Source organism: Neopelma chrysocephalum, unplaced genomic scaffold (assembly GCF_003984885.1).
Source record: "Neopelma chrysocephalum unplaced genomic scaffold, ASM398488v2 Primary Assembly neopelma1_88, whole genome shotgun sequence".
In the NCBI taxonomy this organism is placed as follows: Eukaryota; Metazoa; Chordata; class Aves; order Passeriformes; family Pipridae; genus Neopelma; species Neopelma chrysocephalum.
This window is the reverse complement of record NW_020897750.1, coordinates 742,089-768,235: the sequence shown is the minus strand read 5'-3', so window position 1 is coordinate 768,235 and position 26,147 is coordinate 742,089. Positions and strand designations below refer to the sequence as shown.

General features: G+C 40.3%; 1 protein-coding gene across 8 annotated transcripts in view; it reads right to left on the bottom strand.

Annotated features, from left to right (window-relative positions):
• The window catches only part of WDFY3 (WD repeat and FYVE domain containing 3), a 167,971-nt gene that overhangs the window by 123,957 nt on the left and 17,867 nt on the right, over nt 1-26,147 (bottom strand). For 6 of the 8 annotated variants that reach the window (XM_027692683.1, XM_027692682.1, XM_027692685.1 and 3 more), the window contains exon 1: nt 3,436-3,543. In XM_027692683.1, coding sequence (XP_027548484.1) covers nt 3,436-3,464 — 29 coding nt within the window. In that variant the 5' untranslated portion in view covers nt 3,465-3,543. Of the gene's footprint in view, nt 1-3,435; nt 3,545-9,797; nt 9,893-26,147 lie in introns of those variants that run through there. The other 2 variants (XM_027692688.1, XM_027692680.1) reach the window with 2 other exon arrangements.

Below are 26,147 nucleotides of genomic sequence, written 5' to 3'. Positions count from 1 at the left end.
TTAGGAACAGAGCAGAAATTTTAGTTTGCCAACCTGACCTGCGTGGCAATGACTAAACCATGCAATTCAGGAGAGGAAATGCTGCTAAGAAGCTCCTGATAAATTAAAAAAAAGGGGTGAGGGGGTGAGAGGAGAGCGGACACACACAGAGAAAAACAAACAAAAAAGTAAAAAACGCCTGGGATCTGAAGAGACAAGCGTGTGTGCTTGGCTGGCATGCAGACATCAATAAATGTGTAGGAAAAAAGCAGTGTTCCAGAGGGTGGCTCATGCATTCGCAGTAAACAAGCAAAGTAAAAAAAGCCTTCCTAGAAAAGTTACTGCATTAGAATCAATAATGGAACAATGAGCTGTTATTAGGAATGGGGAAGAGTGCTTTGGTCCGCTCGCCTTTCCAAGTAGTGGGGGGTGGGGATGTGCGGTGGTGAAGACCGGGAACTTGGAACAGGAAAGCCTGTACATCCCAGCAGCAAGGCCATGCACAAAGCACTGTAGCCCCACACAGCAAGTTCAGTAATGACAATAGCAAGTCTAAGCTCAGTTTAGATATTTAGCCAAAAAAGCCACCGAATTTTTTTTTAAAGGACCATGGTATTACACAAAGCAGGTCCCCATCTGTGGTGGTGGTGGTGGTTGCAGTCATTTTTCTTCCCAAAAGCAATCTAAAGCATGAAGTTCCTCCAGCCATGTAAAACAGCCATTTATATATCCAAAAGCAGAACATTTCTTCTGCCTTTAGGAAATTTGCATATGAAAGAGCAGTAAGCAGAAGCCCATAACCTGTAAAATTTGTCTCCATAGAGCTGCCCTTGTTTCTAACAACATGGATAAGAAAAACAACAAAGTGATCCTACAGCACATGTTTGGCTGATGTAATAAAATTCCTCTCTCTGCTACCATCTAGTCAGAAAGACTGCAACAAAAACAGCAGCGTATCAGCATTTAAATCAGCATTAAGCCCTGGGCACAAATGCTTGTTTATTTCTAAAGCAATAGGAAGTAAATTAATGCCTTAAGCTGCATGTTCATAGTATTCCTAAGTGCAAAACAAAACAAAACAGCCCAAGACCTTATAATTAGCAGTTCAGGCCAGAGATGAATGGAAAAGCAGCAGAAGTACTTGCAGATACAACTCTACTGCATTTTAGACAGTAACCGATCTCTTCCAAATACTACATTATTTCACTGTCTGTTTGCATCCAACAGGAAGCTGCTGAACTTGACCATTCCCTACACATCCCTAGGCAAAAGCCCGTCCATAAACACTGTGAGGAAGCTGGGCACTGTGAACACGGCATTTAATGGACTCTTTTTGAGATGACTTTTCCTAGATGAGGTTCCCCTACACTGAAACTAGGATAGTCCGGAGACATCCACTGGGCTCCACTGGAATCAACTGCTGCAAACCATACAGCACAGAATCACAGAACCATTTAGGTTGGAAAAGACCCTTAAGATCCTCAAGTCCAACCGTTAACCCAGCACTGCCAATCCCACCACTAAACCATGTCCCCAAGTGCCACATCTACACTTCTTTTAAATACCTCTAGCAATGGTGATTGAAGGTCACCATCTGGTGACTGACCACTTCTCTGGGCTGCCTCTTCCAATCCCCGACAACTTCCTCCATGATAAAATGTTTCCTAATATGCAATCTAAACCTCCCTCAGCACAACTTGAGGCAATTTGATGGCTGATGATACGAAACTAGGGGCAGTGGCTGATACACCTGAAGGCTGTGCTGCCATTAAGTGGGACCTTGGTAGGCTGCAGAGTTGGGCGGAGAGAAACCTAATGAGGTTCAACAAGGGCAAGTGTAAGGTCCTCCACCTGGGGAGGAATAACCCCAAGTACCTGCAAGGGCTGGGGGCTGACCTACTAGAGGGCAGCTCTGCAGAGAAGGACCTGGAGGCTTATTGGGTGACAATCTGATCATAAGCCAGCAGTGTGGCCTTGCAGCCAAGAGGGCCAATAAGATCCTGGGGTGCATCAGGAAGAGTGTGGCCAGCAGGTAGAGGGAGGTGATCCTCCCCTCTACTCTGCCCTAGTGAGGCCACATCTGGAGTGCTTTGTCTGATTCTGGGCTCCTCAGTACAAGAAAGACAAGGAGCTACTGGAGAGGGTGCAGCGGAGGCCACAAAGAAGATGAGGGGTCTGGAGCATCTCTTTTGAAGAGAGACTGGGGCAGCTGGGCCTGTTTAGTCTGGGGAAGAGAAGACTGAGAGGGGATCTCATTAATACATATAAATATCTCAAAGGTGGATGCCAAGAGGATGGTGCCAGACCCTTTTCAGTGGTGCCCAGTACAGGGCAAGTAGCAACGGCCATAAACTAAAGCACAAGAAGTTCCACCTCAACACGAGAAAGAACTTAACACTGAGGTGGCAGAGCACTGGAACAGGCTGCCCAGGGAGGTCATGGTCAACCTAAATAAACAAACAAACAAAAAACCAAACACCACAAACACAAACATACAAAGCAAACTAAAAATGCAGACTTTTAAAGCAATATTAATTGCTCAAGTAAAGGCACTCTTCCAGTTCTCTCTAGTTCTCCAGTCAAAATTTTTTTCTGATGTTCACTGGCATACTTATTAAATGACTTAAGTGGGTGTAGGTATTCTTGGACATTAAAGTTGGAGTCTCTTGTACAGGGACAAAACTGCAACATTTTAAAAAATCCATACTTATTTAGCTTACTTTTTATTGCTAGTAAAGGGGTTGGTGTATTTATTCTTTACCATAACTACTTTTAAAACTATTTTTCTTTTTCTCTTCATTACCCATGTTCTATTCCTGCTTGGCAATAATGCCAAAATAAAAGTCATACTTCACAGTGAATATATGCCTTCTCAACAGAAGTTTGCAGTATACTACAAGATTAAATAGGACAGCTAGAAATCCACAAAAAAGTGAGCTTCTCTTATTCAAAGAGAAAAACTGAAGCCTATAGCACTCAGAGATGGGGAAAATACTATTTTAATATGATCAGTTCTCCAACTTTGTTAAATTTCTAAGAATACTGTGGATAACATGCTTGTTTCACAGCAGAACTACTGCACTTGAGAACAGACTCATATTAGCAGTATTTCAAAAACTATGCACATGTCAAACTAAAATCAATTATTTTCTTCCTTAGGTGGAATGACAAACGTAATTTACCTATTTTTGACTTATTTCTGTGCAGCCAACACTCTAAAAACAGAAAACTGTGCACTATTACTTACATTATGCAAAATATCACTACACTTTGACTAAATCCCAGCTTGTCATTTGGTTCAGTTTCTCCTGTAATAGCAACTACAACTCCAGAAGAGTCTGACAAGAAGTAGTACAACTTCAGAAGCCAGTCATATAATTAAATGCTAGTCTAGGGGTAGAAAAAGTATCATGCAAAGAATCAAGAGTAGTTGGATTCATTTAGGTCTCATCCTACCTTGAATTCTTGAAGTTCAGCGCAAGCATCTTAGTTTTCAAATCCTCTCCTTGCAAGATACCACTAATAGGAGAGAGTAAGTTCCTCTGCCTACAAGCCACTGCCAGCCCTTCGTTAGTAAACATCCTTCTGGCAGTCAGCTGGACCTCCCGAGCTTTGCGCCGACATCCCCCAGTGCCAACTGTACCAGTGCCCAGGCGGGTGTGATTGTCAGGGAAGGAGCAGCTGGTCCCTCCCAGTGGATGAAGGGAAGGGATCCCTCCTCCTGCCCAGGCCACAGTAACTGACACAGCTGCTTTACAAAGAATAAACCAAAAATCAGACAAGCAGCAGAACAAGATGACAAACTGTATACTCGAGTAAAAAGACATCTGGTCTGCAACATAGTCACTGCAGACGAGCGATGTATCACGGCTGACAAATGAATTTGTAAGATGACTTTCCTGCTTTATTTATCTCATAGAAAAGTAAATATGTTTCAATTTCTGTTACAATAGAACTAATTTTTATGGGGGGGGACAAGAGACACTCCTTACTAGAATCTGTATCAGATACAATGTGGATTTTTCTTAACTTTTCTGCTTTTTTTGGAGTTTATTGTGGGGGGTTTTGTTGGTTTTTTTCCCACAGTGCTTACTATTCTAGCTTGCAATGCTACTTTCATGCACAGCACCATACAATCTAGAACTGCCAGTTGTTTTGTTCTAATAAAAACAACTATTCAGAATTGGTAGTATTTTCCAAGAAGATCCATTATCAATAACTATGGGTATAGTTATTGCATGTTATGTCTTGACACTGTACTAGCCCCTTTCCTCAGTAATAACCAAAGGTACAGAAAACAAATTAGGATTGAAGCTGTTGCTCTCTGAAAAGAATTCTCACAGGAGGATGCTCAAATGACTACCGTGGACACTGCTTTTAACTGAATTTATCCCAGAAAAAAGCCTAAACATCCACTTAGCAAAAGCACAACTACTGCAGTGGAGGTTATTCACATTCTCCCCTTGGATTCATCTACACAATACACATACTAAGGAAATATACTTCCTTGCTAGAGGAAAAAACAACACCAACATGAAAAAAAAAAGGTAGTAATTATATATCAAATGCACTGTAATGTCATTTACAGCTACAGAAATCACTTACTAGTTATTTAATTCTAGTCCTGGCCTCTGCAGTGCATCTATGAAAGCATATGGGTTCACCTGGACAACCTGCACAGGATGCTGCTTCTGGATGCAAAGAACCTGGGGACAGAACTTGCTGTCCACAACTGAGAAAACACGGCTTTTTCAATGCTATCCTTTTTCTCTAGTTTTGTGTCCCTTTGAAGCTTTGACAGTAAGCAGTGGCAGTGCACAGAATGAGGATAACTGCTCTTATTTAAGACAAGCATAATGCAATAAACAGAGTGAAACCCAGCAATACGTTGATAAGGATGCATTAAAGAATTAGGTAAATAAATACCCAATACCAGGATTTAATTGCAACAATAGTTCCACAGCAAAGGCTTCTTCTCTTATACATCCATATAATCCTTTACATTTTTATCATACATTCCTTTCTTTGACTTGATTTTACTCCTCTGTCAGAATTTTCAGATGTTCCCTCAAATACGCACTCCACGTTGCTTCATCTGGGAGTAGGAGAAAGAGGAGGAGCTGCACCTGAACACTGCTACCCCTCTGAGCTCTGTGTAAATTACTCCACTTTTAGAGCATCCTTTCTCTGTTCAAATAATAGCTGTTATCTAACAAGTTGATGTAAAAATCCTGAACACCCTCCTCTTTCTCCTACTCCCAGATGAAGCAACGTGGAGTGCGTATTTGAGGGAACATCTGAAAATTCTGACAGAGGAGTAAAATCAAGTCAAAGAAAGGAATGTATGATAAAAATGTAAAGGATTATATGGATGTATAAGAGAAGAAGCCTTTGCTGTGGAACTATTGTTGCAATTAAATCCTGCCTTTTAGAGAGACTATTTGTTCAAGGCTTCCACGTTAGAGGACTAGATAGAAGGTGTAGTAAGATAGCCATCTCTATCACAGGAAAGAGTTCTGTCATCCTGAACCATGGAGCAAAGAAGAGAGCAGCAGTCTCTTCCTAGCACTTTCTCTCATGCAGATACTACAGGGGTGACTTTGTTGTCTTCCCCTAAGGTGACCTTTTAGCAACACTGAAGAGTAAACAGCAGTTGAATATACTCTCACTGCAATACAGCCAGACAGCAGCCCACTTCACTATTATCTCCTCACTTATAAAAACCGCTGCACAAAAGTTTCATCTCCCAGCTTTGAACAGCTATTCCTGCATCTACAGGAACTTGCCTTTGAAATTTCTCCCAGGTAGCTTTTTGAAGTTATAATCAAACAAGAGAAAGCTCTGAAACTAGGTTTACTGTGCCTCCAGTTGTTTCAATTCATGGGACTTAAGAGTCTTTCCAAGGGACTGCCTAAGGCTTGCCTTTCTCAGGCTATCACTTATCAGAAGTGGCTCTTCCAACACCCTCTACTTGGGACAGAAGATGGGACATGAAACATTCACAGCATTCTTGTCATTCCAATTACACCACTGTTGCACCAGGGCTCTGCTGCTAAGGTGTATCTACCATCAATTTAATTTGTAGTTTTGCTAGAAAAACATTTACTATGATACCAAAGAGAAAGAGCCATATTCCAAGAAGTCACGGAAACAGCCGCAGGGATGACAGAAACAGCGAGCAGCATCTCCGCAGATATAACCTCGAAAACTTTTTCCCCTCACTATGCTTCACATCTGTAAGACACTATGGCATCACCAACAGATGGGAACATGTCAAAAGGAGTTTCAGGCATTAATCTATCACTAGCAAAAATTACTGACCCAGTGTGAAATACTGGTGTTTACCTCTAAGGGAGCCAGGAAATTAATCTTTCATGATAACCTGACAACTATGGGAAATGCATTGTGTATACAAAAGCACGGCACACAAACATCCTTTTCTATCACAGGGAATTTAAAACAAAGCAGTATGTCAGAATTCTCTAACACCATCCCAGATGATAATTATTTCCACATTTCATATCTTACTCTACAAAAGCTCTTAAAAAATATGGTCACTCCTCCCTACTCATGCACTTTCTCTCTGTGGCAGAAAGGAACTACTATAAATAAACAAACATTAGGGCAACATCCTGCAAGGAAAAAGGCTTGAGGTGCTGAGGGAAGCTCTGCTAACTCCTCCAGCAATCTAGCAAAAATGATATAGAAGTTATTTTTCCCTATTGTACATCTTCAACAAGCCAAACAATAACTCACAGCTTGAACACTTCAAGCATTGCTTTTCCCCAACCCCTGCCCCTCCATCCTTCCTGAACCTCATACAGCAACTGGGATGGCAGCGTGTGTTCTGGACTGCGCTCACAGAAATGCAGGAAGAGAAGAGGGGCTGTAGGAGCACCTGCTTTTAGTCCAACCAGCTGCTTTAGCTGCATTATGGAGACCAAGCAGAATGAGGCAGCCCCAGTGTCAGGTTCCCACCTGGGTCTGTTGCTGTGCCAAGGGTGGAAAGACAAGGAGGTGGCACTCCTAGAAGCCTGCAAGAGCAGCTGTGTACTCTACAGTGCCCAACCTTCCCTCCCCTCTGGCACAAGAGAAAAATCCCGGGACTTTCCAAAAGTGTTCTTTACTTTCCACGTGTATAATTCAGCCGTGCCCCAAGACCCCAAATCCAGATACACTATTTTGTTACAGTAACAACCACTCTCACTCAAGTTCCGGGTTTCAGTGCTGTAATTTTACTAAAGGATAGAGAATTATCACAAACTGTGTTGGAAGAGGCCGTTCAACTCAGTAAGGTTATATATACTGACTGAGCTACTGTAGTATAACAAACAAACATTGGGTGAGTCAAGTCAAATGAACACACAGGAACACTTGGCTCACCCCAATTACAAACGCCTTCATATAAAACCCTTTGTGGTGCCCTTCTACTCCCAAGCTGACATCATCTGCTCATTCTGTAAGTAAACTCTACTCCATGATCTAAACCATGGATGCCATTAGTGACAAATCCAGGCATGGCAAGCTACTACAGAAGCCTACTTCAAATGCCTTTCCAAGTGATCCTGAATCCCTGTTAACTGATCCAATCAACCACTTTTAAGAAATTTTCCTCTTGCAATATAGTAATTTAGGGAAGATCCCATTTTTAAAAAAAACACTACACATACTACATTCAAAAGAACATCCTTCAAAACCTCATACACTTCTGTTTGTATGACTTCTATCCCTTCCCTCCCTTATGCACTAATCTAATTCATCTGTCAAGGAAGCAAACTAATCAGTTTGACACAATTTTCTCCCTGGCAAATTCATGTTGGTTGGCTGTCTTCCCCTATCTCATTATCTTCTATCTGCTCATAACTGCATCAAATGTTTTACTATTATCCACGTAGCTGCAGGTAAGTCATGCCACAGCTGGAACGAAACTCAACACAGCTCCATGGAGAGCTCAACCAAATCAAATATAGCAGGCTCAGCTCTGATAGGGATAAAACCACAGCAGTGGTATACCCAAGCTGTTAAGCTCTGCCAGTTCTTGCACGTCCTCGGAACTGGAAGAACAGGATGCATTAAGTTTCAAGGAAGTATTTCCTACATAAGTATCTGAACAGCAGATCATGATACTAATAAGACGGTCTTCACAGATTCACAAAATAGCCTGCACTCAACAATCTGCTTGAAATTTCTACTAAGTCAAGAGGGAGGCTAACAAGAGAAGAGATGAGCCTTTCATCTTTTTTATTCTCCATAAAGTAGAATATATACGTATAAAAAAGAATCTAAACACAATAGGTTGAAGGGAGCAAGGTATTTTCTATGAAAGTAAAAACAGGCATATTTCTACTAGACCCCCTTGTGGACAGATTTTTTTTTCTTGTTAATGAATAAAACATTGGAAACAAAAGCAGCAGTACAGAGCTAGAATGAAAGCATTGATGTTGGAATGCAGGATTTCAGATGGAAGGAAGTGTTTGGGGATTTTTGTCTTTCCTTACGCTTTTGTTAAACTCCAAGTGATAACTCGCCTTCAACACTTGACAACTCTCAGTTTTATATGAAATAAGATAAAGATGGTGAGAACATATGAATAACTAAAGCTCTCAATAAGAAATGGCACCCCTTACAAGAGTAGTTGTTGAGTTCTACATGCCTCAAAGAGCAATGTCAGCTAGCATTTCCTTGTACTAATGCCTTTTCCCACTGGGGCCACCTCTTCACTTTCTGTGTCTGTGAAGTGCTGCAGCCCTTTTTCTACTGTGTTGTTTTTCTTTTTGCTCCAAAAGGGTCTATATGTTAAAGAGTGTTCTAGCAGAGCTTTGACACTACTCTTCAGCAGCCACACCACACACACCTATGCTTTTAAAGTAAACTAACAAAGATTAGAATTTTTTACAGTAACCAGACAGATTTAATAGATTTTTAATTCAACTGTTCCCATGGAAATTCACCCCTTTGCTTAGAAGCACTTCAACAGGCCTACCACTTCCGCTCTCCTTCCCAATACTTCATCAAATTTTACTTGCTACATTTATTTTTCATCAGCAAAACCAAGCATTATAGGATTTGTTAGCTATACAAGCTTTTTTGACTTCACTAGTTAAGAAGAAATCCATTGGGTGATAAATCCACTTAATCCTCTTTAGCTTCCCAAAAAACATGAAAGCAAACTAGATTGAATATTCTGCTTTCAAGAGGAAGCCTCTTGTAGGCCATAACATTTGTAGCAGGACTGACTATAGAGCTACTAGGAAAAACACTCACAGTAATCAGTCTATACAGCTTGTACATAATCCAAAGGAACTAGGATAGAATACTGAAATCAAGTCACTTGAGACAGAAATAGAGATAACTTTACCTTTGTGTGGATACAGAATGGACCTTTCCTAGCCTGTCAATTCTAGTGAAGAGCAGCAGCATTCTTCTCTCAAAAGTAAAAATGAGAGACTTGAGAAACTCAAAAACAAATCATGTATTACCATCTCACGTATTAAGATCATTTTCACGCTGGGTTTTTTTAATCTATCAATTAAAACCTCCAAGTTTAATGCATCTTGTCTCTGAGCATGCATTGCACCCACAAAACTTTCTGTGGCCACCCAGCTATGCATTTCTACAGCATCTACACAGATAAACAGAACCCTAAATTTTGTTTGGGTAGACCAATTTTAAGCTGACTGTGTTCTGACAGCGCCTGAATTAACTCTCTTTCAGTGACAGGCAAATGAACTACTGCACATAGAATTTATTGAAGAGTGTGCCAATTACAAATCAAAAGGCAATTTCCACAAAAGCCCTTCAGCATTCACGTCACTAACCTCTACAGCATTCCTGGGATCAGGGCAAACAGCTTCAAGAGAACAGGGCCCATTCCTTTCCGAGGTTTCTCTTCAACACCAAAGCTGCTCTCTCACTAGGTAAAAGAGAAAAAGGTTAGAACATAAATGTGACAATAAAATCACAGAGCTTTGCTGTTCTGAAATGGATGAGCAGTCATTCCTATGACAACTGGACTTTCACAAACCTAAGAAATCTTTTAAATAGCTCCTGGGAAAGGAACTGTAGCAAACTAGAGACTGACACACAGCAGTAAGCTTAAATAAGCATTATCTCCCCGATTAAATGGTACTTGCTGAGAACACATGAACTGCTAAGAGAGTTAATACAAAGTGCAAGACCACTAATTAATTCATTGACGGCCCGTGAACAGCAAGAGCATCCCTCCAAGGAACTAAGTGATTTCTCATCATTACAGCAGGAGAATAAGAACTAAGTTGCATTGACCCCAACCCAGTTGAGCAACTGTGAAGCTCCTGAATGCGCCCGGCTTTCCCTGGCCTCTCCCCTAATTTGTCTGACTCTTTTTTCAGAGTTATAAAATATTCATCTTAGAATTTGCAAGTGGACACACACAAGCCAATAAGGGGCACCAAGTCTGAGCTCACTTCAGCATGACTCCACAAATCCATCATGGTGACATACTCCAGCCAACCCAAGGCAGGTGGCAGAGGCAGCAAAACCAGCACTATTCACTGTAGGACCTGGTAAACAATTAGGAGAAATGCTGCACTTTGGTTAATTAGCCATGAGATGGCAGACCTCTGATAATTCTACCTCTGATTCCCAGTCAGCCCCATTTGGCACCAGTAGTACAGGTGTTCCTGCAATGCAGTGTACTCGCTACACAGTACAGGCCACAGTACAAACCTAAAGTAAGTGGGAAAACACTACAATTCACATCATTTGTTGTTTTATTGTTTGGCACATGAAAGGCAGCAGGGAAGATATTGTGAAGCAGGGGCAAATTGACATGGGTAAAAAAAGGCAGCACAGCATCAGGTACCTTTGAAAGGCAGCACAGCATCAGGTACCTCTCTCTTTGTGAGAGAGATGGCACTACTGTGAAAATCTTACTCAGAGAGGTGTTACAGAGCTTAAAACAATAAAACATTTTATTACAATGCTGTTGTATGCAATAAAAATTGAAGTAACTTGCTGGCAAGTGCAAAAGTTCAGCATTAACAACTAAAGCAGAAGTTCTCTCCTAACTCCATCCTCCATGACCATAAAACCCTCTGCTACCCCTAGTACAGGGATGGGAAGTCAGTTAACAAAATATGCCATTTGAGATTCTCTGGAGTTTGTAAATTTTTTATTTTGTTGTAAAGCTAAAGGCCCTTGCTTTTTGATTGAAGCCTGCTTTTAGAGAGAATAGTCCTGTTTTAGTCTAGGAAATTGGTAAAAACATCTAAACAACAAGCAAGAAGAATACACCAATGCCCACCAGCACACAGGATGATGGGCTAATGAGTTCAATTTCCAGAGGGATCCATCCACTCAGGCACTTAATGTGTCCCCCTCACTAGCATTCTCAAATATCTTTGCTACTTCAACTCACCTACGTCTCCTACTCACACAGCATCTGCTTACAATTATTTTCTCAGGATATTAGCTCCCACCTGCAGTGGTCAGCACAGATAAAATAAACTAGATAAACTCAAGACCAGCAGATATCCTAGAATCCAGCCACACAGTGTCACTGCACCAATGCCTATGATTTATGCAGTATCTTAGATGCTTCTCTGCCAGTGTGAAAGTCCAGGTTAATGCCAGGCCTGGGCAACACACCGCAGGCTCACGCTGCCACACAGAACCATCAAGCCCAGAGTACCACCCTACAGTATCCTCGCTTTATTCAACACAATGTGTCCTTGGAAAGCCTTTATCCTCTGCTCCTACCTGTCTTGTCTCCCCTCTCTTTCATTTGTTCATGGGGAAAAATAAGGAGTCACCAGTCAGTACCAAATACCATGTGTGTGCACAGTGTGTGAAACAGTAGAAATTGGACTGTGGAACTCAGAAATACAAGAAGTAGGGTGAACACTTTTATTTTATCTCTACAGAAGCAAGTAAATATTTAAACTAAGATGATAAACAAACAGTCCTTTTGTCATAGAAACAGTTACTGTGACAAGCTTGGCAGTAAACCTTAACACAAAGAGGGAATTGCAGTATTAGCTACCTTCAACTACATTTTACTCTGTTAAGAACTGTATTATATAACCAACAACCTCTCAGGTTCAAAATAATAGATTTTTATTTTTAAATACAGACAATGGAGGTCTCAGGTATGGGCTCCAAATAAATCAGACTGTGATTGTGTCAAACTTAATTAACACTTACTATATTTGCAAGGCTCAAACGACCAGTTAAGGCTGCAAGAACTCAAAACCCATAAGCTTACTTGAGCAGAAATTAAAGGGTAACATCAGCACCTTCTCCAGCTAAAACTGTAAAGAACAACATTAGGAAGTAAAACCCCGAAGACAGCTTGCAACCCTCTTTCACGTGTGTTATTTACTTCGTCCTGAACCAAAAGTTTAGTTTATCTAGTTTATATGTATTCCCACAGTACACTTGGAATGCCTTGTCTCTAAGTCTTGAGTCCCTTACATTTATCCTACTTCCATGTTTTGTCAGGGTCACAATAGCTTAAGAAATACTTCATCAAAAGCATCTGCACAAAACGAGTTGTTTTGACTTGTAGTCTCAAAACCAAGAAACACAGGGGAGCAGAAGGTACTGTTTAAACATAGTTAACAAGAACTAAATGCCTCCCTTTATGCCAAAAATAAAGCAGCCCTACTTTACTTACATCAACCAATCTTTATTATTGTCCAAGCTTTAATTCTCCCTGTGGTCATCAGCTAAGTTACCAAAAGTGACTGCAAAGCCAGTAGCACACCCCACCTGTACTACAGCAAAGAGAAAAAGGATGATTTCAACCTTGAATATCCCAAAAGAGACATCCTCCAAAGAAACGTAACTAAACTAAGCAATGAAATAGCTTAGCTTTGAACCCACCGGTCACACACAGTAAAACTCCAGAAGAACCCGAGACAATTCAAGCCACACCAGTCTCCTCACATCCCCCAGCCTAAGTGAAGGCTCAGAAGTATCCCAAGCAGAAATGGCAGCAGGTGTGTGCTCCCACTATGCTACTCTCTGACAAAAATCCTGCTGCAAGTTCTGAGAAAGGAGAATCCTTTCTAGTCAGTGTCAAGGGGGCAGCATAGCTTTGTCACCTCCCACTTAGTTGAGTCTCCGCTGTACAGGAAAAACACCTCTGGCAAATACATTGATTGGCATTAAACACTGAAAACAAACCCTTCCTCTCCTTATGCTGGAGGAAAGGATCTATGTTTTCCAAACAATTGACGCAAATTTACCTTTCCTAGATTTCTCAGGGTATTTGCCCTCTCTTCATCTGAACTAGATTCCTGACTCTCCAAAGGGACAATGTGACGTGCGGCCACGTATGGTACTCCATGGTTGGGCTGCCTACAGGCTTGCTTACCCACCTCCGTCCACTGAAAGGGCGCAGAAAGGAATATAAGCTCCCCCTGAATCAGACTGCAACTTTCCAGACACACAGCACCTTGCTCTCTGGCTAATGGCTTTCCCATTAGCACACTATCCAGAGGCTGCTGAAATGCCTAATGGAGGAGCAGCAGAGCGGAGAACCCAATTGCCCGTTTCATATCCGGTGTCTTCTCCTGCCCATTTCAAAAGCATCTCAAGTGGCAATTACCTCATGAAAAAATAAACGATCAGTAACAAATATAACAGAGAGCTACCGCGGTTGCCCTTGCAGTGCCAAACAAAAGCCTCCATGACTTCTCATCCCCAGAACACTGCACGGCTGTACACGCAGGCAGCGTGTGATTCAGCAGACGGCAGCACAACGGAGAAGCCGCGCTGCCGACTCTCAGCTCTGCGTCACTTCATCTCCATGACCCACCAATGAACCCTGGCAGCAGCCACAGCCTTTATTTTCCAGAAATCAAGTGTCATTCAGAAAACAAGTTTCAGTCACCAAAAACACTCCCACACCCATGGCTTACATAAAGCTCCCTGCTGCACTGAAGGGCTTTCCTTTGGGTCAAAGAGTTAGAACGTCATTTGCAACTATTTGCCCAAAACATAGTATTAGGGTGGCCAGCTTGAGTATGAACAATAAAAACATGAGTGACACTTCACAACAGTTATCATTAATTTTAACAGACATTTGCTTTTTCAGACAAGTCCCAATCTACAGGCACTCTCTGAAGAGTTTATTTACGCAGTTTGTATAATTACGTAAGATTATAAAAAATATTTTTCCATCATATGAATAAAAGCTTTTTGGCTCTTTTAACTGCAAAATGCGTTTGGTCAATATGAATTTTATAATAAAGGCACTCTTTTAATATACACATCTTTTTGTTAAGACAAAGGATATAGTCAACTGAACTTTGACTACTGCTTATCCAAACATCCTTCTCCAGAACTGATGCTGGTAAATTTAAGTCAATTCTAATAATATGGATGCATGACTTGAATATTTCTCTTAGCTGCCATTACTTCTTTGTCCTTGTCATTTAAATAATTTGCTTGCTGTAACAAACATTTGCAGACCTGCATCCCATCAGGTATTCAACCAGGAGCTTAGTTAGGTCTCTACTTTTGACTGAATATCTCAGCACTCACTGTTCCTAAACAAGTCAAACAGAAGTTGATTGCTTCCCTCACCAGACATCACACAAAAAGTGATGAATAACAAATCTCAGCACTCACAAACCTCTTGGTTCCTGCAAAGAAAATTGATAAAGTAACACCATAAAAATCTGTTTTTATGTATATCCCATTTCTGAAAAAGAAATACAAATGTTTTGCAGACTTCCATCTTAGCTGCTTTCCCCTTATTTAAAGTATTTTCAAGTATTCCTCTGTGGATAAACTATGTTTATCAAGTTTATGCATACTGTACTAGTGGTATCAGAATATTAAAAAATGAAAGCCCTAAAATAGTATCAGGTGTCTTCTGTGCCACACACCACAGGTATTCAAGAGAAACCTATTCAGACCTAACAAGCCATTTTCCTACCTGCTTCCATGCTACAAAACTCACACGTTTTATCAAAGAGAAATCAAGGAAGACATTACCTACAAACTAAACACACATCAGTGAGAGCTGAACAAAGCACTGATGTTGAAGCCCAAAACAGTTGTTGCTAGGAATTACAGTAATTGAGTGCTAGCACTTACTCCACATCCGACAGAGATAAAATCCTGCCTCTAACTGAAGGAAATCAAAGGGATCATAAACATTATGTGATCCAAGTGTATTTTCTGCCTTCTCTAGCAAAGATGTATGCTTAGCATGTATTCTTTAGCTCACTGGAGCACTCTCAGATGCACTACAAAGGGACATGATGACAAAGACCATCTTTAGCCAGATAAGGTGAGAGGTCAGGACCAGATACCAGCAGGAGCCAATATCTGAATTCATACTGCCTACAATGATAAGAAATAACTTTGGCAACAATTTATTTCTGCTGTACATAAAATTTGAGAGAAGAGAAACAAATGTGGGCAATATGTTGTCTAAGTACCTCCAGCTGTTTTAACCGTAGGATCAGGATGAAAGACCCAGATGTTTCCCTCTGACAAAGACGAGACCGTAAAAGCCAACGTAAGGGTCACCTTAATTTCTAAAAAAAAACAAATAAAAACCTCAAGGTAGAGAACTTCAGTGTCTGGTTCCCTCCAAAACCCTCTTTTGTTACTGTTTCTTATTCATTGCTTCTGCTAAAACAAACTCTAGCACTGTAAAACTGCATGCAGGAACAAGTAAAGATACCACATCTGTTTTCAATAAAGTTCACATCTCCAGCAACCCAGGTACTTTCTTCTCCTCACAGGTATTACTGGATTCCTTTGCTTTTTTTTTTAAATCCAACTCTTGGCATTTTTGTCATACTTCCAAATGAATGCATGCTTCCTACTGAAGACTCCATTAACCTCCTCATGCTCAAGAAACACAAGGGAAATGCATTAAGGCAACACTTCACCTTCTCATAAAACAGCAAAAATGACACAAATAAGTCCACAGACATTTGTCACCACAGACTGCTTAAAAATTTTCACCAACTATTACTCCATCCATCTTCCACTTAGAAGATGATCATCCATAACTCAATGTTTTTGCTGTCCCCAAGACCCAGTGTAACACAGCTTGGAAACACTAGAAAGATGATACCAGTGGTGGGCAGGGAGGAAACACCACCACACCTTAAACACAAATTTCTGCAAGTGGAGGGGGAATATATAATTCAAACAACTAATCACATTTAGAGAGGAAGGAAAAATATATTAGAAAAAAAAATTTAGGTTTTCCCACTCTGTTCAGCAATGTGACGAATTCCATATAACCCTGAAAACACAGACACTTTCTCACACTCAACAGCAAAGGGGAGGACCCTCATGAAAGGGGTCTTAATGACAGACCATTACAACGACTCTAATACATACATACAACTGTTAAATGTTGCTGCTCTCCACTGAAGTCATCCAAGAGCTCAACACAATCAAACTACAGACCCCTTGACAGGTTTCTCGGGCACCACACACTCCTATGTCTTTCAAACAATAGTTCCTCCTAAAAAATTCTAGTCTGGCATTTTAGCCAGATTCCTTCCAACACAGCAAAGCCTGGTAAGATATATAAGCAAAGTGCCAACTAAGTACAATTAAAGGAGACATCACCCTAAAGAAAATGCTCGAGCTGCAGCTGCATTCACATCTCCTCCGGAAGCATCTTATACACAGAGAGCAGAACACAAAAAGAAAACTTGAACAATTTGGCACTGGGTAGAATTTAAAAGCAAGGGAATTTTAACACCAACAACTCAAGCTTTTTTAAAGCAAGAAAATTAAAGTCAAGGAAATAAATCCAGTCTCATTTATTGCAGGCAAGCTCTGTTGGACAAATATTGCCTCAGTGTAGCTGCAGTCATTTGGAAGAGTCAGGAAGACTTAAAGCAAGCCTTGATTTCTATGCCACTGGAAAGAAGAAGAAATGCTCCATAAACTGTGCATTTATATTAAGTCAAAGCCAAAATTAGTCTGAAAAAGGAACAAGAAAATTGTCATACACGCTTCATGTTCCTTCACCTTTTAATTACTCCCTAATTAAATTTGCAAGCTTTGATAATATCTACTACTATAAGCTGATGCTTCACATGGAAATAAATGCTAATTCCCCCTCCAAATGAACCATCAAACCCATGTGCATTTAAATAGATTAGTAAAATTTATTTCAAGTTGTCTTCAGAATACTCTCATCTACCGTACTCGATCCTCAATTTACAGAAGTCTTTGCCAAAGATGCATTAATCCACAGTCACCCATAAACAGCCTTCTGCTCTGAAGAGCTAAGAAAAGTGCTTCTTGTAGAATAAATCACAATGTGTCAGCGTTAAACTCCAGATGCTCCCTATGTAGATACGTTAAACTGACTTGCAGGTCACCTGTGACATAGAATTTCATCAATTATATTGCTGGATAAGAAGCATTATCTTTTTACATAGAGGTTTTCAAATTAAGTAACTGGGTCTTAATGTTATAGCACTATGATTTCTGTCAACAAAATGTTGGATGCTGTCTACATGTAAGTGCAGAATGATACAAGATGGAATCCATCTATGAAGGTGGCCCAACCTTTGCCCAGCACAGGGTCAGCTTTGATCAGGTTGCTCAGAGGTCTAGGCGAGCTCTGAGCACCTCCAAGGGTGGAAATCCCATTATCCCTCTGAGAAACCAACTCCACTGTTTACCTTCATGGTATAAATTTTTACCCTAGTTGTAAATGACCTTGTGCTGCTCATGTCCAGCGCCTCTCATCTTATCCCTGTGCATCTCCAAGAGGATAAGGATAGTCAAAATTTCTACAGTGGTCATCTCTTCTAAAATAAAGATTAATGACAATATAAATACTTTTTAAGTTGATCAAATATCAAAGGACAGGACCCTTAATCAGTCAAATACACATTCAAATAGTAAGTGTATTTTTTACACAAGCTATTATTTTATTTATGAAGGAATAAATAAACCTTACTGAACACACATAACATTTTGCTTCATCAAATTGGAAACAGAAACCAGAATAATAGAGAAGGGTTCTCTGTATATTTCAGGAAGCTAATGCCTGGCTAGTCCTTTAAGCTTTCCACAGGAATGAATAAAACCCTCTGGAAACAGAGACAAACCCTGATTATCTAAACCACTGGTATCTAAAATTCTGAAATCCAAAGGTCAGATACTTGCCTGGAGGACAGATGCTCTGGAATTCCTAAGAACAGATCAGCTACCTTGATGACATTTGGAGGCTTGCAACACAATTTTAAGTATTATGTTCAATTGCCTCGACGGTGGGGGGTGGTTATTTGTTTCTTTTATTAAGAGAAGTGTGTAAGTTGTTCCAAACAATACACTCAAAAGTAAATAAAGATTTTTCCCTCTCAATTAGTGTTTACATGCTAGCTTGCTCAATATAGCTACACTCACTGATGTTATATTGCATAATTTAATCAATATATCACTATGTTATCCCTGCCATTAATTCCAAGTTCATATTCATTTTTATTTACTTTAATTAATCACAAAGTTACAATTTCCTAACAAGGACTGAATGCTGACCTATATTAAAAGGTGCCACAGGCTATTGGCAAACCAAAGACAAAGCCAGGCTTTTCACAGCACTGCATGGCGGGAGGACAAGGGACAACAGGCATAAATTGATACATGAGAGCTTCAGACTGCCTATAAAGAGCAGCTTTTTTTCCCCCACTGAGGATGGAGAGGCACCTGAATGGGGCCCAGAGAGGCTGTGCTGTCTCCAGCCTTGGAGGTTTTCAACACAACAAGATCAAGCCCAGAGCACTTGGTGCCATCTCAAAGCTGGTCTGGCTGCAAGCAGGAGGCTGGACTACAGGCCTGCCAAGGTTTCTTCCAACCTGAGACATCTTGAGAGGTTCTTTTCCCTGCTGTATATACTGAGTCTGAATCCTAGTGTCCCAATCTAACATTCAATGTGCAAAGTCAGCTGACTTACTACTCTGCTTTCCCAAATCTCCCAATTGCACGGATTCTTTTCCCTCTGAAGCCTTCAGCTTCCTATTAATTCTGTTACCCTACAACAGGGAAGGCAACCTTTCACCAGTGGACGTAACTTCCTCTCCAGGCATCTGCTTGGAGGCCAGAAAACCAGTCATTAAGTCTGCAGTAAATGAAAAACACGAGGAAAAGAACAGAAAGCAGACATACTATAGACCATGGTGGGCAGAGGACAGGCCCTCCCAAGCATACAGACCTCCTGACTACTGACTAGCAGAGTCTTCTGTATCTGACTTGCACCCAGCCCTAAAAACTTCAAGCAGGTTCCTAAAGAGCTCTACCAGCCACCTACTACAGCGTCTGAGCCCTGTGAGAGGTTTTTCTCCAGCACCCCCAGTGCAGAGGCAACATTTTAACCTGTGCTAACAACCCTTCCTTAGCAAGGATCACAGACAATCATAGCATGGCAACATTTTGGCAGTCCTACCAGGAGTCAAGCCCAGACTAGGGTACTACCCAAATGCAGCTGTCCTTGGTGAGCTGCCTTTGACAACAGCACAGCTATTTGCATGGTGCTGTCCTTCGGGTAACATGTTTAGAAAGGTAAGAGCTGATCTTGCACCCAGTTAACTCCTGCATCTGTGCATCTCTGCTTTTGCCCGTGTGTGACATGGAGAAATTGTCCCAGAGATAATGGAGATGTAGCTGTGTTTTCCAGACAGCAGCTTTAGCCTACATGCATCTCTTCAACAGTGTCCTCCCCAAAATGCCTTGGACAAAGCTTCACAACAGGCACAGCACTGAGCCTCTTCCTTGAGTGAAAGGAAAATTAGGGCACCAGGCAAAGAGGAAGCAGACTTCCAGGTACCTGGCCAGCCAGGCTGTTCAGCTTCCCATCGGTCCTCCTGCCCTGGGCTAAGCACACTGCATGCTGCACAGCTGGTGTCCAGGTATATCCAGGGATCAGAGGAAACAATTTGCAGAGGAGTTTTCATTTCTGGGTTTCCAGCCAGCTATTTCTGTTCTGCAAGAACTCTTTTCTGGTCAGTGACGCTGGATTCCAAGTCTTGAACTGTACATATTTCAAGAAACTGCTTCCTTGTTGTTAAATTAAATGTTACTGTTCTGAGAAGGTCTCTAGGTCAACATCTCTTTTTGCTAGAGAATTTTGTCAGCTCAGATAGAGATAAGGCAATTAGCATCCTGACCACAAAGGAACAGATCAGTACATATTTAAATGTTTATGAAAAACCTAAAGATTCTGTTCAACACCAGAATTGAACAAGTCAAAGTTGATCATATACGTAAATCCTAATAATAAAGATGTACTTATTCTATCACACACTACACCAGAAATCTTCAGCTCCCAGAGTCTGTTTCCAAAGTACATGTACAGTTGTAAAATGTTTTGTAGCTACTGTGGTGCTGGTCATCTCACTACAATTTGCCAACCTTCACATCTCAGAAGAGTGCTGCAGAACTCTGATTCTCATCTCACAGAAGAATCTTTTTACTCAGCTCCTTGAACTCCCATATGTAACCAGTCTTTTGTACTCTGAGTTTGCAAGACTAGTATATATTCAGACAGCTCTCTCCAAATCCAAGTAATTCCTGACTTAAATGAAGTAACAGGGCATGTTAGAAAAGGAACATTAAGAAAACAACTTGCATAAATGCCTGTTTTACTGCACAGTTTACCAGCTTCTGGCAGTAAATGAGACAATGTCTTATTCCAGTAGCTACCTGGAAACAAAGAAATCCATTTAACTATTACCACAGTCCTCACAGAAGACAGACTTTCTGAATATTGTCCAAGATTATTTACTGTATTCCTGGGAGAGCCTGTTCTGCAGACTGTCTGCAAAATCCTCACAGCTTTGGGTTCTGCCTTCTTGACAGCTGCCAGGGATCTCATTTTGAATCAAACTTGTCCTGTTTTGACCAGCTAATACAAGTGTTAGAAATAAAATTTTTAAAAATTTTTTTAAAAATTAGCAGATTAAAGTGATACTGAATACCCCAATAACTGCTTCATTCTGCAATGTGAAATCAAAGAGTGTCCAAAGCAAAAAGTCATCTTTTCATTTAGCGACCCCCAAGTTGAACAGGACCCCCCACACACGTGGGGGGGTCAGACCTGCCAACGTGGCTCATCACTGGCACTCAATAAATTAAGATAATTGATTTTCTTTTTTCTTGAACCAAAGGGAAACTAAGGTACTGCAGAACAAGTCCTAACAAAAAAAAAAAAAAGAAAAAAAAGTGTCTAAATGGAGTCACTCTTAAAATCATCTGCAAAAATTATGACCACGTACTTCTTTCTCTTCTTTCAGAAAGCAGCACTTAGCATTTGAAACGTGTTAGTCCTGTTTCTCGAAAGTGTCTCCCTAGACAATCCCTTCATTCCTCAGTTCATTCATTCATTTATTCTGAGATGTTAGATCCGAGAAAGAGATCGCAGGCCAACAAAGATATCTCATAATACACACTCCTAAGCATTATTAACGTAAATCAGATTCCAACCACTAAATAATACCTATTCTTATCCTCCAATTAACAGTGTAACTTGATGTATTGCCTAGCAATCCTAAGAACTTGAAAGTGTAAGAATGCAGATAACACATTTAGTTTTCCATGTTTTCTTTCTGTCCAAGCATGTCCTCCGCACAAAAAGTGTCCTGCCAAGACTTCAGACATGATGTCTACACAGAAAAACACGGGTGAATGTTCAAACATCTGTAAAAAGACATGGATGCAAATTTCAGATCCAGACCATTTCCAATGGGTAAGTTTTAATACTTGCATGGGGGAAAAAATGGTACATACACTGACCGAAGTTAAGGAAATGTCACCCACCGATATGAAATTACAATGCCTCTCCAGTCATCCAGTTACCTCACTATTGGAGTGGTCTGCATGGCCAACCATGAAGAAACCTCTTAAGTATCAACAGAACAGAATTTTAATTCTTTTTTCACAGTTATGCAGCCCTCTGTGTTACTTGGGACAGAATCAACTTCATTAGTACATTTTTCTAACAGATTTGTAGTTATTGGGTTCGTGTATGCACAAATTTTATTTTTCTGTCTGGATTTTTGTCTCGTTTTTGGGGGGGGGCGGTTGTTTGGTTTGGTTTTGGGTTTTTTGCTGAGGGAGGGAAATGGGACAACATTTAGGAAGAGGAATATAACAGCTTGATGATACATCTTGATCCTTCCTTGCCTTTAACACATTCTTACTCACCTTGCTGCAAATATAATGGAAGAACTTATTCCTCCTCTGCCTGCGAGCCACCAACAATACCATCCTTCTACAATTTCTTTCTCTACTATCCACCTGGAGTATTTACTAAATGAAAAAATCCTACTATTCATATTAAATGCAATCTAAGTTGATCACAATTATTTTTCCTATTGCAAAGTTAAAACTGTTTGAAAATTCTGCATTAGCATGACCAGAGTAAACCAGAAATGCATGATTGGCTAAAATTAATTGTGCATTAACCAAAGTGTTGACAAAAAGTATGTCCATAATGGAGAAAAAAAGAAATAAACCCCAGCCCAATACCATAAAGTTCCATTATGTTCTACTACCTAAGTGAACATGAAGTAAAAGGAAAGCTAAAAAATGGTGAGGTATAAAAACTGTTAACACTATTTAAACTGTTTTTTATTTGTGTTTGGATATATTTTTCCAGGGGAAAGGAAGTGTCCTTACAGTTACTTTGAAAAATACCTCTAAAGACACCAGCTAATCATAATTTGTTGACCGTAGATTCCTACCAATTCTGTAAAGAAATGTCACATTTAGCTTGCTGTCCACATCATTAAATAACACACCAAAGCTCACATGGTATTATTTTGAAGGAATTGGGCTTCTCATGACACAATTGGAAACATTTAGGTTTCCTCTGACAAAATGAGGAGCACTGCTGAACACTGCAAGGTACCAGAATAATGACATTTACAAACTGAGATTTACTTAAACAGAGTTCAAGGAATGTATCATAGAACCAGGAAACAACATAAATGCTTGTCTTGTATGAGACAAGTCATTAAGCTTATTGATGTCATCACCTTCCTAGTTGATACGGACTTCACTTGTTTCTTTTTTTAAAAAAAGAAGCTTAGCCAAGATAAGATACTAGACCTTCATGCTTTTCAACTTCCAAATCACACAGACTTTCATATTGCAACCCAGGTCTGTCACAAGATGTCAAGTTGGAATTAGTTTCTCTAAAGAGACCAATTTAGGCAATACTATTTTACTGTCTCTGCAATGAAAAGGCACCATCTCAGTTCTCTTCCTGATCAAAATTTGAAGTGTAAACAGTCTCTAAATAGTGAGATCAAGTACCACTCTTGATCAAAATTCTTCTCACGTCTCTTCTTACCAGGTAACTCAACTGAAATTTACCTCCTGGAAGAGTAAAGGTGCAATGGACAGATTACTTTGAACTCTCTTTTAGGAGAATTAACATTACGTGAATATGTCCTTAGTAGTTAATTAGAAAATCCAAACAGCACGTAACAGGAGAGAGTGCAGGCTGAAAAAGAAATTCTTCAAGAATATTACTGGACTTGAGCTGCTGTTCATTTCCAGTGTGCTCCCAACACCACTGCAAATTGGTACCCTCACCAGCAATTCAATAGAAGCACGTGTAGTGTTATTTTCCATTGCCTTCAACAGAAAATAAACTCTCCAATAACCAAACTCAACAGTGCACTAAGGGAAAACGTAAAGGGGGTGGGGGGAATCTTTTCTCCAAAGTAGTAAAGAAACATCTTCCTCCTATATTGTGCAATTCCTAAGATTTCTAACTCAACAATAATAAGAAAAAAAAATATCTTTTAAGTTACCAGTCTATACCAGACCTTGTCAAACACACCACTACAACCAGAGAGTCACATGCTAATTTATATATGTATTCATTGAAACTCTTAAAAAGTTATTAAATGCTTCTGGAGGATCACAACACCTCAACTCAGGATCAATCAACTGGAAAAACACATGTATAAAGCAGAGACATGGAGGCAAACAACAAATACGCCAGGAATACACTGGGATTAGGACCACAGAATATCTCACTAAGAAGGTCTGAAAAGCCATCTCAAAATTCTCAATGAAGTTTTGGGTCTTACACAAGCATTACTTTTGTGAACTCTACGTTAGACCAGGTCATTCCCACCACCATGCTGACAAAGAGCCAGCCATGATATCTAGTTTTTATTTTTGTTTTGATGTATTTTTCCAGAAAAATCTTTTCAATCCTTCCATTCTCATCATTACTTTCTGGGCTTCCCCAGTACCAGGTGCTCTGGCAAAGGACAATTCTGTTCATAGTGCCAGCTCCGCAGGGCTGAGGTGAGAATTCTCACAGAATCCTCACTAACACTGGAAATAATCAAATGGCTCAGTGACAAACATGGCTACAGCATACAATATTTTATAAGCAGAACTCAATGTCCCTGTCATGAGAAACTTGGGGGGTAGAGGTATGAGTAGACAGGATTGAAGTATACATGCTATGCATCCAGTCTTTTGGCTGCAAAAGAAACCATCTTCTGTATGCCTGGTCTGCCAAAAGCAGAGGCATATTGCCACTGAAGGCAAAGAAATTCCAACACAGACAGCTCAGAAGAAAAGGACCACACTTTCATACAAACGACAGCATCTTGCCATCTTCCCAAATACCTGATCTACAGTACAGACACCAGGAGCAAGAAAATGCATCCTCTGTATTCCCTATAACTTGTTTAGCATAAGATTTACAAACTAAATAAGGACCTTAAACCCTTTACCCCAATTTATTTCCTGATATAGGACACTAAGCACTAGAGCCTATTTACGACTGATGCAGACCACATTTGACATGAAACACAAGCAGTGTAGCACACAGTGTGGTATCACAGATCAACTATTATTTCTCCTCTACTGGGACTCGTATATGGTGTACTCAGTTCATCTGTAAGCAGCAAGAGCACAGCACTGTAGACTCGAAGTCTATCTCTTGTCCCATCACACAGTACTGTACAGGCAGGTTTCCAAATGTTTACCATGGATCAAAACAGCCCTGCCTTGGTCACTTAAGCTCGCAGGAAGCCATGTAACATGAAATGGGAACAATATGACATAAAACTGTGAACTGAAAATGAAGTGTGAATAGGGCAAGCATTTTTACAGTATATTGACTGCCTTTATTATACTGCAGTGAGATCATTTGGCTCTAAAAGCATAAGATTTACAACCACCTCATCTTATACACAGGAGTACTATATTTTATTTGGTGATCCCAGGGCAAGGCCGGGGAGGAGAATTAAAATTTCTCTCAAGCCCACCCTTTGAAGGAAGGAAAAAAAACCCAAAACCAAACAAACACCAGTTATTTACATGTTTCTAATATCATGAGAACATGAACTTGTAACTTTTGACCTCTGCTTCAACAAAGGCCATTTGCGGTATTTTATTTAGATCCAAGCAAATGCCTTTTCTTATATACCCGTAAAATATCAAGCAATTCTACTGCTCTGTACATTTAATTCTTCCCATGATATACAAAGACAGTTTGATTTTGTGACATTACTGAATTGAAGAATAAATCCAAACGAGCTACTGTCTCATTGGCATTGGAAAGAGAAGGAAACAGCAACATGGGAAAGAAAATAACTTGTTCGCAAACAAAGCAGGGGGGCAGGGAGGAAGAAAGAAAAGGGAAAAAAGCAGCAACCAGAACACAAGCAGCTGGTGCTCAGGGACTAGGAAGGACTTTGGCTCCACAATAACAGGATCAGTTGCATAATCGCTGCTGCCTGAGAAGTTATACAATGTCCGCCCTTCTCCTCATAAAGAAAACAAATAATCAACAAAAAAAGTCCTTTTAGGGCACAGCATCTGATAAATGAAATACTACATGTTAAATCCTACTAAAGAGAAGGAGCTCTGTAGTTTCAAACATTACTTTTTAGCTTACTGAAGCATTAACCATCAAATTCTATGTTGACCCTTACTCAAAACATCTTATTTCCCCTAAAAGTAACACGTCCTTGTGCCAAGCCACAAGAATGTACCACCTGGCTTTTCCAGCCCTGCTCTCAGAAGACATGTTTGCACTGCAGAAAACTGTCCCTAAGGCCAAGCTGCATGAAATGTGATGTCTCTTGTTGCTGTAGAACATTACAACTTCTGTGGCTATCATGACATTTGAACCCAAATCATGAATTACAAAAGAATCC